Raw genomic sequence first — 14,363 nt, 5'->3', positions numbered from 1 at the left:
ATCCTACGGTGACACATAAGCACAGAAGTGGGGCAGAGAGATAGGTGCGTGCAGCCCCAAAAGGAAGGGAGTAGAAGGAGAGGAAAAGAAGAGGGGGAGAGTGAAAAAAAAGGGTGTGTGGGTGGATGGGGCAACAGGGGACAGGGATATAAGGGAGAGAGCACAGCATGAGTCCACAACGTTCACCCGGGCGGCGTGTCAAACAGGGAGCTGACCGGGGAATCAGAAAGGAGCCGCATCCAATAGAACCATGTGCGGAGGTGCTTAGACGCCGCATCCGAGGCGGAACATATCAGCTCGTCAAGTGTCCTTGTCCTCTTAACGCGTTGAAACCATTCCGAACCGTGGGGGGGGCAGGATCCCCCCAGTGTCAGGGGATTAGGGCCTTAGCTGCAGTTACCAAGTGACGGATCACAGAGGCTTTGTACCATTGAATCGGGTAAGGCAAGTGATGGAGGAGCAAAAACTCCGGGGTAAAGAGGATAGGGTTATCGGAGAGGCGCAGTAAAAACGAGTGAACAGTGGACCAGAAAGGGCGTATCCGTTCGCAGTCCCACCAAAGGTGGAGAATGGAACAGGGCGAAGAGCCGCATCTCCAGCACGCATCCGAGACAGCAGAGTTGAAGCGAGCAGTAGCTGCTGGGGATCGGTACCAGTTTGTAGGACATTTCTTGGTCCTTATTGCTGATCGAACAACGGTGTGCAAGAACACACATCTTCTCCCATTGCGCCTCCGAAAAGACCATGTGCAGAGAAGACTCCCATTTGCCCATGAAGGAGGGGGGGGGTGCAAGGCCGACAGGAGGAGGCCGTAGAGGAGGGAGATGCCATGAGCAGGAAGCGAGGAAGCAGTGCATAGATGCTCAAACGTGGTAAAGCTCCCGAGGACATGATGGGGCCGACTCAAAGATGGGAAAAAGTGACGCAGCTGGCCATAGTGGAAGCGGGCCAACAGTGTCGGAGGCCCTGGGGCCACCAGGTCCCCCTAAGGCGCAAGACCGCCACGGGCCAGGTAAGCATGAATTCCAGGACCTCCTGCCGTAGGCATATTAGGGAATAGATCAACCCCCAACCCGGGCGGGAAATCAGGATTATCCCGCACTGGAGTGAGTGGCGACGGGATGGTAGATAGCGTGGTTCCTCTCAGCAAGGAGTGCCAGACTTGCAATGTCGCTCTGATAAACGGATGGGAAGAAGCCCGACTGTTGGCTGTAGAGATGGTCAGCCAGGGCAGGGACCGGGTAGGGAAGCCCAAAAGAGGCTTTATTACTTTTAAATGCACAAACGCTGCCAAATTTTTTTTCCATGACTAATACTGCCCCGTTGTCATGTGATGCAAAAAATGGGTACAGAGGTGAACCGAGAGAGAGTGGGGGGGGGCAATAAGCCGGCACATTAATGAAAATACAGACGCCTCTTTGTAACTAGAAATCAAACTTAGATGTCATGTTATATTAGTTCAGACGTTATATGCCCCCCGCATTGCTGGGTGGGGGGGCCTTAAGTTGTGCCCTATGCAAACACTGAACGACATTGGACCGAATGTTTATAAGTGAATATTAATAATTTCATGGACCAACAGACAAGTTTGAATGAACTGGATGAACAAAATGATGTGTTCCCCATCAGGAAATCAGCGCATACCCAGCAATGCCTAAAGAATATATATTTAGGCACAAAAACGTGGCCCTGAAAAGCCCTGACTCTATTTAGCAGTCAGGGCGGCATGTAGTTGTGGGGATGATGGGGTCAAGTAAAGGTCAGGTTATATAACAGGTTAGGGTTGAGGTTACATAATTAAAAAAATAAAAAGAAAAAGGGTAGAAGCTACTAGATGCGCTTGCGCCGCTTAGTTTGCCGCGCTTTTTGCGCTCGAGGGTGTCTCGAGCCACTTAGTTTAACCGCGCTTTTACTAATCTGAGGTAAAGGGTATCTCGCGCTGCGCTAAGGGCGGGATTTTGCCCTATAAATAGACCTGCTGAGGTGCGTTCGTTTCACACCTGCGGCGAACTGCTAGCTGACTGCACTGACCTCTCTGTAGCATCTGGTGAGCGGCAGCTTAGCGGGAGAGCCAAGGGTACGAAGATGGAAGAACTTCTTCTGAGGCAAAAAAAAAAAAAAAAGGTTTAAATAAAAATCTGTCGTGGCTTTTATTGGGGTTAAGGTTGCCCTTTTTTCTGTAGGGTGAATCAGTGGTTTTTGGCTGTCCTGGCTTTAGGGCGGATGGTCTTTGAGTATTGAAATCTGGTTGCACTCTGGGGCTTGGGCCAAGAGTGCTTTATGGTTACAATGTTTATGTTGATATTAAGTAATTGGTTGATGTTACATTGTAAGCTAAATAAAAGACCACGGCCTGTTTCTCCAATTCAAGTTGTCTGTGTATTTATTTATTAGGATAATACGGTATGAGTTAAGCTGTTTATTTGTTGTGCATATCCCTTACAATCACATGCATATAGAATCCTAATGGAGGTGACAGCTCGCGCGTGGAATGTCCTCTGCCGCCGGCGGTGAGATCCCAGGCTGGTATATGGTATATGGTATATGGTAGGCAGTGCGTGTTAGTACTCTGCTACACACAATTCAATCTGCCACTTGGTGAGCTCTACAACGTTTGATTTCTTGGACTTCTTCCATTGTGCTTTTGTCACCGTCTCCGATTAATACTGTATTATTAGTGTCTTGTCTGTAAGCAGCAGGGGTCTAAACAAACACCCTCTGTGCAAACCAAATGCAACCCTAATTGCCTCTAAGTCTTGCAAGTTATGGTTCTTTGAAGTTAATTGTACAAACAAAAGATGGAGGGAATAAAATCCAGCGAGGGGAATGTTGTTTAAGGGCAGAATTACTTAATTGTATTTACCGTTCTACCCACACATAATTTCATACACGCAGTAAACGCTTTCTAAATTAGGTGACTGATGTGTACATATAACCTTTCACAGATTATAACTTATTTTAATTATTAAGTGATTTAAATGTTATAATCAATAACACGTGATTTAAATGTTATAATCAATAACATATTTGTCTTCCACGCTGTTCTATTTGAGTCTTTGTTGCCTCCGGGTGCAATACACTAATTGAACGTGTCATTTTATTAATTGCCGTGGTTCATCAGATGAGCAAACAGTCAAGATGGACCAGGATCTCTACACAATATAGAATTGTATTATCAAAATGCGATTCATCTTCATTATTAATTCAGTTTATTTTGACGGGAGGGTTTTTTTTTCCTTAGCGTGGTACAAAAGATTCACATAATGTACAAGATTAATCACAAATACAGAAATATTGGCAAGAGTCAATCCTAGAGCTTACAGACCTAATTTGCTCTTCTTTGTGTGTCATGTCCATCCATAGTCTTATAAACGTGATATTCTTCCCCTACAAGCAGGAACTGGGGGCTACAAAGTCTGGGCATGTGGCCATGACATTCTGATCAATAGGACAAAATCAGTACTGTAGATGGACCCCATCCCCAACACTCAAACACTAACATATTTAGGGGCCACCATTAGGAGAAGGGCGAGATCTATACGACCGGGATACTATTTCTTCATTGGATTACTATAATATAGTTTAACAAACAGCTAAGTGACCCCAAACTTTCAATGATAGTACATACACATTTATACAGACCCGGCACAAATCCCGCCGGCTACAGTACGTCATCAGGCGGTGGCCAGACTTTAGCGCCAGGGCTGCCTTCTGATCACCAGTCCGGCCCCATATATAGATGTAAATACTATAAATAAGTATAGTAAATACTATAAAGTTCTCAGTGCTTCCTGTAAAATATTTCTTACATGTTTTAAATGCAGCCAATGCTTTAATCCCATGATTTCACAGTAGATGGCCTTAAACTGGAGAATTAAATATTTAACATAATTAAAATAATGCTAGGTTTGTTTCTGTTTTTGCCTAGAACATAGCTTTTTAGCTAAAAATGTGAGTATTTTTACAATAAGGTAAATAACGAGAATAAGGCAAATGGTAATGAATAGGATGACATCCAGCAGGTACTGCTGATACCAGGGCTGTTGGAACGCATAGGGGTGAAGATGGCGGCCTCCTCCAGACCGGATAATGTGCTCTACCCATCGGACTAACTGCTGGTCCGGGGGAAACGGACGGGACTTCCGAATGGCACTTAGCTTCATCGCCTCAGACTTATAGCTGTCGAAAAACACAGAGAATCAACAAAAATATGCATATTGAGCATGAAAATAAAGAGATGTTATTTAAAAGCGGTAGAATCATCCAGTCCTCATTTGACATATATCCTGGAAAACAAATTTTTACAACTCATCTAATCTGCCCATTTCTTCCTGCTGTAAAAACTTCAACTCTTACTTGCTTGTCGGTCTTGTCCTATGTTTAGGATAGCTTTATACCTAGCCCAGGCATGTTTAAATTCGCGTAATGCATTGACTTCCACCAGTTCTACTGGAAGGCCGTTCCACCTATTTAGCAACCTCCCACACCTTCTTTCTTTTTGCAGTACAGTGACTAAAAACACATACAGTATATACACACAAACATACAGCATTTACACGTACCTTACGTCTTCTGTTATTTGTCTAATAATGTTTGCAAAATGATCAGCCGTAATCTGGTCAGGTGGGATAGAGGTCCCTATGTGCTTGGCTTTAATTCGAACCAAATTATCAAACTGATCTCCGAAAAGAGGAATCCCCACAACGGGGACCCCATGATATATCGCTTCCATCAAACTATTCATCCCTCCATGTGTCACCAAAAGACGTGCTTTGGGGTGGCCTGAAACAAATCATAATTTATAAAAATCAATGTGATGTTTGGGGACTGATGATGAAATCAGTCATCAGTGCCAGACAGGTATGTTTTGGACCATAATGTGTAATTTCTTAACCTATATATTGAATACTCTTATGGCGCATTCTTTAAAATCTCCCAATCCTCTTTCCATTACCTACTTTAGCTAAACTCACACCTAATGTTATCGAGCCCATTGTTTTGGAGATGTTTGGCAGGGGACTACTTATGGAAGCCAAGATGAAACCAAAGGGACTACATATGGAAGCTAATCTCACAAGGTATTTAGTAAAATATGGAGTAACTAACATATCAATCAATTAGCTGTCTCTGTAAGCCGACAACCAGAAGTTATGGAGGCTGTGTATCAAAATATGTACTTTTTAACCCCTTCAATCCCAGGGGTTTTTGGTACCTCAAAGCCCGGAGCAATTTTGCCATTTTTGCGGTATGTCGGTTTAGCGATTATTCTCCTTTCCTGTGAATAGTGTACCCATGTAAACTATATATTGTTTTTTCAAGGAGAGATTGAGCTTTCTTTTGATACCATAGTTGGATGATTAGCTGAAAATTTAGAATGAGAAATTTAGTAAAAACTAGCGAAGATTGGGAAAAAAAACACACATTTTTTTTACATTTTCCCTCTGAATCCTCACAAAATTAGGTAAAGTGATGGAAAATCCCCTCCAAGGTTATCAATATAGGTGTCCTGATTTCAGAAATACCTAATTTATATAGATTTTCCAGACTTTCCCGGCACCAGGGATCATACTATAAGGTGTACAATTTTGTATAATTTTTATGTCTATGGCTTAACGGGTTTGGGGGTTGTGAACGGGGGCAGGAGGGTTATACTGGCTAGATGTTATGCTAGGGCAATGGGAAGTAAGGTTTTTTTAATAATTTATTTTATTATCTTTTTTTATATATTTTTTTTTAATTTTTTTTATTTTAATTTTTTTATTTATTTTTTATATATTTTTTTTTTACACAGAAATGGTTAGAGGTCCTCCTAGGGACCTCCTGAACATGCCAGTGATGTCACAATGACCTCACAGCTCACATTATAATTTTTTCAGTATTATTTATATTATTATTTTAATGATTTATTTAATATTTTTTAAATGAATTAACCTTTTTTTTCAGCTTTTCTCTTTCAGGACGGGAGGGGGAGTGAGAGAGATGGTTTCTCACTCCCCTCCCCGCGATCCCCCTGCACTGATCACACTGTGATCTCTATGCAGGTCCTCACAGACCTGCATAGAGATCACAGCGTCTCTGTGCCTCATCGGAGGGCATATCCTGTCCTCCGATGACCTTCCGGGTTACGCCAGCAGCCTGATCTCCCGTGCAGCGGCAGGGATGTGTCCCTGACGCTGCACGAAGGGCTGGACGTACCGAGACGTCCATAGGGGTTTCTTAATAGGCGTTTTTTGGACGTCCCGGTACGTCTATAGGGGAATGAAGGGGTTAAAAACCAAAATCTGTAAACACCATTACATGTGTATGTTTGGGGTGGTGACCAGTACTATGGGATTTCACAATCTACTGTTGCAATTGTCTGTTAATTGTTATACGTAAATATCAGCCTTTTTATCAATCATTAGTACTTGTCCTGGACTGACCTATTCCGGCAACATACTGGATTTTGACCCCAGTAACCCATTAATTTCATAAATCTTCGTCCCAATAAGTCTAGAACTTAGTAAATTCCTTAAATGTCTCAAAATGTCTAATTTTTTTACAAACCTCATATGTGAAACTTCTTTCTTCTGTCTTTGTGCTACGTTGCGCAGAATAATGAGATTTGTGGGCTACTTGTTTACATTTCTTACCTAGAAGATCATTCTGAGAGATCCAGTCCATGAGTTTAACATTTGGAGGTAATTCCACGTCTGTCGGCCATTGTGACCTGTGATATCTCCAAATAACTTTCTGAGGAACTTTGGCAAAGGCACCATTCATCTCCTTCAATAGCTCCTTCTGAGGGCAAGACGCTACCATCGATCCCAGAGACACTACAATAAATCCAGATTCTCCCGACTGCGATATAAAGTCTTCTAATTCCTGCAGAAAACACACAGATAGAAACTTTTTTCTAATATCCAAACTATCTAAAGGCCAACATATTTGTAATATTTTTCCTTTCAAGGATAAATTATCGGGGAATACATAAATAGTTTTTAAAATGCCACTAAACTTTCATAATAACCTCTGGCTTTTTTGAATGCCGTTATGGTCCTGAGGAAGCAGCTTCTACTTAAGAAGTGGAAGTTACAAGCTGTATTCCCAGGGCAACCAGCATTGCTTGCAGACAGTGATCTGGTCACCGACAGTCAGTCACTGCTCCTGCAATGAGTGATACAATTCTCGGCAAGCACAATAGAGGTGATCTTCAATAGATAAACAATTGTTTGGGTACAAAAAGAAGAGACCCTCCCTGCAGAAGCACCGCTTTGTTGGTATTTGGTGTCCCAAGATGTAAACCAACATCATCAGTGCATGTCTGCAGCCCATCAGTGGTCAAACAAGCCCATAAATAAGGTGTACTTCTGTAGATATACCTTCATTACTAAAAATTACAAAAGCTAATGAAAAATAACTAGTTTCTATCTTTAGTTATTAAGAGTTATTTAGAAACATTACCGCCTCCGTAAATGTTATGTTTTTACAAGGGTTCAGCAAAGTGACTGTACAGGGGCACCAGTGATTCTGACACAGAATGATGCATAAGAGGACATTAAGTTGGTTGTTAAGGAGTGCAGTACTTGAGCCTTTATTTAACCTTCTTAATTTGATGTAAGCGAATCCTGTAGACCAGAACGTCTAAAGATCTAGTGGTAAGCCCCCATTGAGATGATGCCTCTAGACCAGAACTCCACATTACCCAGGTACTTCGCATTGCCAGTTTCCCAAGTTTGCCAACTATGAAAACCACCACTGTTGAGTTTTTCAGGGTCTCCTCGGGTAAACGGAGGTTGACAAATCACTATCTGTCTTTCAGGCTTGGTCCAGATTGTGCTTGCCAACCAAGTCCTCAAGACACACCAATTGCGCTTTTTTCTATGAATCTCCATATTGCAATAGAATATGGTAATTAGTGTGCTTTGTAGGCTGGATTGGGAACCACTGGGACCTGATATTCACACCTAAGTTCTTATGAAGATCAAATGAAGACCACATGCCCTGGGTTTATGGTCATTTGGAGTCTGAACAATGCGCCGCAGGATATTTATTTCATGGGTATGTCGTGTCCATGCTATTTACTTACTTGTGAAACAGGCTTTGCTGGCTTTGCCATTAAGCCTCCAATACACTGAATGTGAGGCAGAAGAGGACGTGCGAAGTCAAAGGTAAAATCTGTGTTGTAAAACCAAAGCTCAGGTTTCAGGTAGAGGTCAGAAATGGCTGGTCTGGACTCAACAGCAAAGTGTTCGGTAATGACTTCCTCAAATATCGCTTGAACTTTTAAATCCACCATGCGTGAAGCGAAATACATGAAGGTGTTCTTTACACGCTGAAAAAAGTCCATGCGGTCAGAGAGCTGTGACTGATATATGGGAACGTAGGAGAGAGGAGTGGGCAATCCAACCTCTATGGCGTTAGCAAAGGTACCAGGGAAGAAAGCGATATATCGTAATCCTAACTTCTCTGAGATCAGAAACGTGCAAGGATTGAAAGCATCTATAATGGCAATGTCATATTTGTCATCCTTCAGAGATTTAAGGATAGCCTTCTGGTTCAGTGTGTGCTTGCACTGATGCGATATCTGTTTGAGAAATTCGAAGTAAGAGTGGAGGCCACTTCTGCAAAACACAAAACAGATAATCAAGAGAACATATTTAGATTATCATGCAAATACGTTATCTACTGTAGGACATGACATCTAGTATAATAGAGAGATATCGCTTATTTTAATATGTAAACACCATTACATAATATTAAATTCTTAAATTGTACAAATGGTTTTGGTTAAAGATCATCTGTAAGCAAAACCACTGGCTTTGTGGGCACGGTGTCCCCGTTATCTGCCCAAACATTGAGATCTCTGCTATATATATTACTGTAGCTCCCTTGTACTATGCATGGCCATTAAATGCAGATTGCTTGGATATGCCACTATACCACCTTCTTTTCTGTGGACCACAGCGTATGAAGGAGCAGAGCTGCAGATGTTTACCCAGTTCTCAGTATGCTAAAAGGATAAGATTTAGTAATGTCCACATTTTATCAAAATCCGGATCATGGGCATGCTATGGGGACTGGGTTGGGAACCATTGGTGTAGACCTCTTGTTGGCTCAGACTCCAACAGAAGTAGTGGTCATCTGGGAGGGAGGAAAAGAAAGCTTTGGCTGAGATGGAGGAGGTGTTTTGGGTAGGGGAATTGGGGTTCTAGTGAAGGAGCGAGACCATGCACACTTCTTCTATAGACAGCCTACCACCAAATGTACCGAAACCTTAATGCCTTGTGTCTTTTTACATTCATTAAAACATACTTGGGTAACAGCTATGGATCATATGAGTATGGCTTGAGTCCTTTTGGGGAAATAAGGGGTAGTTTAAGAATTTGACGGCAGATAAGAACCATTCGGCTCATCTAGCCTGCCCATTTTTTCCTGATGCGAGGCTCAGACCTTAATCAGTCTTTGGTCTCGTCTTAGATTCAGGATAGCTTTATCCCCATCCCATACATGTTTCAATTCCCTCACTGTATTATCCTCTACCACGTCTATACTTTCTACTACTACTAACTAATCATATTTTTTATATATAATAGGAAATAATAAACCATTGTAATTGCAGCATTTATACTCCACCTTCCCATGAAGAATTCACGTTGATGTTCTTTGATAAATCCATTAAATTCTTTAAGGTAATTCTCATCCATAGGCCATGTGATGACTGGATACGGGCTTGCTTTCAGCTTGTAGCCTACAAAATGTATAAAAAATATTCCAACCATATACCATAATACAATACCTAATTGCTGGAGGTGTGGAGAACCAAAGGGAGACAAATTACACATCTGGTGGAGTTGCACAGTTATTAAAAAATTTGGAAAATTCATTTCATCTCGCCTTCAAACGATCTTTGGGCAAGAATGGAACTTAACACCAGATCAAGCTCTGCTACATTTAAATCTTCCTAATACAAACAGAAATGACTTAAGGTTTCTTCTCCACATATTAACAGCCATAAAAATAGAAGTGGCAAGAAATTGGAAAAAGTTGGAAGGGATTACTTGGAATAAAGTTAAAGCTCAAGTGATCTACCAATGTCAAATGGAGAAGGGAATAGCAACCTACCCAATCTTCAATAAAGAAAAATATTTCTTTTGGAGTGGATGGGTAGACCATTTACAACAGGGCCAATGAGATTAATAACAAAAATTTAGAATATAAGCAAGATCTTTAAATCTTAATTTAGTAAGAACAATAAATCCTGGTGATGCGGGGACTGTAAAAACTAGACCATTAGTCCAACCGTCAATGTACAAATGGGAATTTTAAATTTGTCCAAAATGTATGTATTTCTATGGTGTAAGTGAATATTCGCTTGTAATAGATTCAATCGAATATTTTTGTGTCTGATGAATAAAAGAAAACAAATTAAAAAAAAAATATATATATATATATATTCCTACTATAACATCGGATGAATGCATACTTCCCTATGCCTCATTCGGTCATAATCTTGAAGGCATTATAGCTCACTCTGATCATACTTACTAACCTTACTGCATTATTCTGATATATCTTGCTTTCCTACATTATTTTGGTCAGTTTAGGCATTTGTTTTGAAAAAGAAAAGAAACAAAAAGTAGCCTTGGTGATAGAACTCTTCTTACACATTGGGAACCTCTGATACGGGCCGATTACCTGGCATCATGCCTTCTCCAACCTGAAGAAACATCCTCACGTCATGGCCATTAGTATGCAAAACGCGTGAAATTTCATCCATCAGGAGATAGTGACTTCCACCTAATAGTAAAAACATGGGTGAACGAGCACAGAAACCTCCGTTATGTTATTATAATATAAAAATATATTATAATATAAAATATAAACTAATAATGAAATACTGATTAAAATACCAGATTTTGTATTCCAGAGATAATATATTAATAATTTATTATATGCTTAGTTTGTTCCTGGGATCTTTCAATGAGACCATCCAAACCAAGAGCTGATGCACCTACAAGAACCGAGAGAAATATTAATAGGTGGGCACCATGTGCCTTTTAAAAAAAAATATTTGTAGTTTTTATCTCGCCAAATTAGCTCAATGTACTTTTGTTTCTAAAAGAACGACAGAGGGAGCACCCGGGCCTCATTTTTTAATGTGGGTTTTGTTTGTTTTTTCCTTTTGCTTTATTCTGGATTAGCGTCGGTTTAAAACTTGATGGACTTGGTCCCCAGCCCTCCAAACAGCTTTTCGCAGGCAGTGGGGACCATGGGCTGTTTGGAGAGATCCTCTGAGCCCATTGTAGCTCCCACGTTGACCAACTTACCATGTTTTGAACACAGCAAGGTTGCCACTTAAGAAGTACAAACACATGCATTCATACATGCTATTAGTTCCATACAGGGCCACCTTAGGTCATACACATGACCCGCCCCCCTTGCATTGACGGCACCTAACTCTCAAGTTCTCCACCATTACAAAATGGAGGAGCTGGGGGCCTGAAGCCTGGAGGACTTAATATATAAATACATAAAAAGCAGCCGTCTGGCACAAATTCGGGGCGGCAGAAGACTTTCTAGGCATTTGCTCATTGACGGGAGACAGCACCAGCCGACGGGTCCAGCGTTAGGTTTCAAGAACCCTGTGCGGGCCACCCCGGTCACCAAGCTTCTCCCTGCTTCAGTAACTGCAGGCTGCTGGATCCTGACACATTAACTCTGAGCCTTGCCTTTCCCTTACATGCATAAAGTCACGCGTCTTTCATTGTTATTGGCTACAAAAGGGGCTCCTTATTGCCTGATCCTGTCACATGACAGGAAGCGAGATGCCCTCACTGCCATCACAGATCTATGAATGGAGTGTGTGCTGCAGGAAAGGGCCCCCATGCCCCGTGCATTACCTAGCACAACAAGCCCTGTGTTGGCATATATGAGCAAAACAAGGAAGCAGAAAGTAGGGGCCCCTGTGCCAGCAGGGGCGCTGGGGCCAATGCCCATTTTGCCCCATTTTTTATCTGCCCTGCCATCTGTATCCAAGCTGTGTACAATATGTCACAAAACCGTGCACTGGAGTTGTGGAGACCTAGCAGTTAAAGAGTTAATGAGCGACTATCGCCTCCAATAAGGACTTTTGTTAACCAAAATCAGAGTGAAAAATGTAAATTCCTTTAGGGCTAAACCAGACTTTGAGTCCTGAGGAAAGTCCGCTAACGCCTCACATTCTTGGATTTCTTCCCAGGCCAACAATTCTAAGACAAACAGAGGTAGTGCCGTTATCAGCTCTAATTAATGCTTTCTAATTAGTTACTTGTCTCCGAACAGCAGGGGATCGCATAAAAGCCCACTGAACCGAACACACGCGCGTCCTCATTTCCCTCCGATTCTTTAAAGCTTCTGATCTGTGAAGTTCATGCAATCAAGAAAATGAGCGGGGAAACAGACTGGGACAGAGACGGTCTCTCTTTGTAACTCAGAGAGCAATAAGACTATCCATTGTCCCTAAAGAGAGAAGAAGAAACACATACGCCAGCCTTCTATTACATTTTATTTTTTTAAAGCGCCTGCAGATACCGTAGCGCTGATACAACAGGGAAGAGCGATTGCCCCATATCACACTGCTGTGTGTTTTCTGTTGCGTGTTAGCATTGCTTTCGCTCTTTTTAGTGTTCCTGGCTGCGCTCCAGCTATCTCCCATGTGAAGTTAGCGTGACATAACCAAGCGAGCTGAGCTTACGGGTGCGTTTGCAGACTCTCACGCACATCGTACTACAACGCATCGCCTTCCATTGTAATAGGAAACCTTTATTAACTCTTTGTGCTCAACTCTTGCATGATCAGAGACAAACCTCATGGACCTTCTGCTGCCTGAGCCAGCCCTGGATAGTACATAGGCCAAGTATCTTGACTTCGCTATGCATTATACAGGGCCAGCTCTGCCCTGCTTACAAAGGAAATGCATTGGGGTTTGACCTGCATATGGATATCACAAGAAATATTCAACTTTCCTGCTAACTCCCACTTTAGTGAATAGACCCTTCCAGTGCCCCAGGCTGACCCTATGCTGCTAGATAGAATGCCATGCATTATATTATAATCTATGAATTAACCCTATATAGATCATTATTTTAAAGATGCAGTTCCACTTAGACAAAACAACAATCGCACACTTTATTGTGTTAAACAAATAAACACTAAAAGGTCCGCTTTTTTTATCCTTCCCTCTAAAGGGTCCCACATATAAATTTCAAATTTCAATTTCTATGGCAACCTATCAGTGTCAACTTTTGTGTTACAAACATGACAATTTATTCTTCTAGGTAAAATCTAAATAAGCAAAGATTTTACTTTACTATATACATAACGTTTGGACTTTCAGGAGAACTAGGAATGAGGTTGCTAATGTTGCATGAAGTTAGAAAAGTTGACATTTGTTAAAACTCTCAAGCTCATCATTTCATGACAAATTAAATTGTAAGGAATTAGCGTGAGAAAAAATTAAAAGGGACTCACCTACTAAGCATATGGTCAGAATTTTGGCTCCATGTGTCAGGAGAAGCTGTTGCGTTAGGAAGACTAAGAGAAAGTGTAGTCTGCCTGTAGCCATGGTATGATCAGACAGCGGTGCCGTGTGTGTGTGGTGGGGGGGTGTGTGCATGGGGTGTCCTGTGATGAACATGTTGCGTGTGTATTTGTGTTAGGAGTCGTGACAAAGTTCACAGTGGGAGTGTACAAAATCCAACAACACCCGCCGTGGCTGCTCAGTAAACAGAACACGAAGTAACAAGCATTTAGCAGGCATAGTTTACATGAGCTGCGCCGAACACATTTATGTTACAGTCACACCATCACACCTTGGGGGAAAAGTGTGATGGCTTTACAGAGCTGACAAAACACTAATCATCACCCTATAGATTTAAATCAGCTAGCAGCGCCTTAAAATATATACCGTTCTTTTACTTTCTTTGTTATAGGAAATTATATATAACTATTATAAATATATTTTTATTATTTTAATCTGAAGCTGCATGCAGTTTTACCCAGATAGACATAACGTTGTTGGGTATACTTGGGTATAAGAACATTTAATATACTGTATTTGCAAATGCTCTGAAAAATACCCATCGTCTTATAAATCGGGGTTGTCTTCTAATCAGACCTCAAATAGAGGTCTGACTACAAGACTAAAATCCAGATCCCCCGTGCCCCATGATATGCCTTTTAACCCCCTTTATGCAGAGTGGCATATAGGGGGTTAAAAGGCATATCAGGGAGGGAGAGTGGCATATAGGGGGGTCTAAGGCATTTCTGGGCCAGAGTGACAAGCCTGGGGGCAGATGTGCATAACTGGGGGGGGGCAGGTTGGCAAAGAAAACAAAAAAAAT

At 41.7% G+C, this 14,363-nt stretch overlaps 1 protein-coding gene and 1 long non-coding RNA gene across 2 annotated transcripts; one reads left to right on the top strand and one right to left on the bottom strand.

Moving 5' to 3' along the window:
- Nucleotides 1–3,839: 3,839 nt before the first annotated feature.
- On the bottom strand, nt 3,840–13,590 carry LOC128475773 (UDP-glucuronosyltransferase 3A1-like). Its single transcript, XM_053457959.1, has 7 exons — nt 13,492–13,590; nt 10,678–10,779; nt 9,616–9,730; nt 8,069–8,603; nt 6,633–6,864; nt 4,563–4,782; nt 3,840–4,179 (listed from the first exon to the last, which is right to left on the bottom strand). The coding sequence occupies exons 1-7, from the start codon at nt 13,583–13,585 to the stop codon at nt 3,903–3,905; spliced, it is 1,575 nt and encodes a 524-aa protein (XP_053313934.1). The 5' UTR covers nt 13,586–13,590; the 3' UTR covers nt 3,840–3,902.
- Nucleotides 5,194–5,401, top strand: LOC128475789 (uncharacterized). Its single transcript, XR_008346837.1, has 2 exons — nt 5,194–5,249; nt 5,286–5,401. It is a non-coding gene; the product is annotated as an uncharacterized LOC128475789 (long non-coding RNA).
- Nucleotides 13,591–14,363: the final 773 nt, after the last annotated feature.

The sequence above is a fragment of the Spea bombifrons genome, chromosome 1 (assembly GCF_027358695.1).
Source record: "Spea bombifrons isolate aSpeBom1 chromosome 1, aSpeBom1.2.pri, whole genome shotgun sequence".
Classification (NCBI taxonomy): domain Eukaryota; kingdom Metazoa; phylum Chordata; class Amphibia; order Anura; family Pelobatidae; genus Spea; species Spea bombifrons.
The sequence above is the reverse complement of the archived record's forward strand: the minus strand, read 5'-3'. Positions and strand labels throughout refer to the sequence as shown.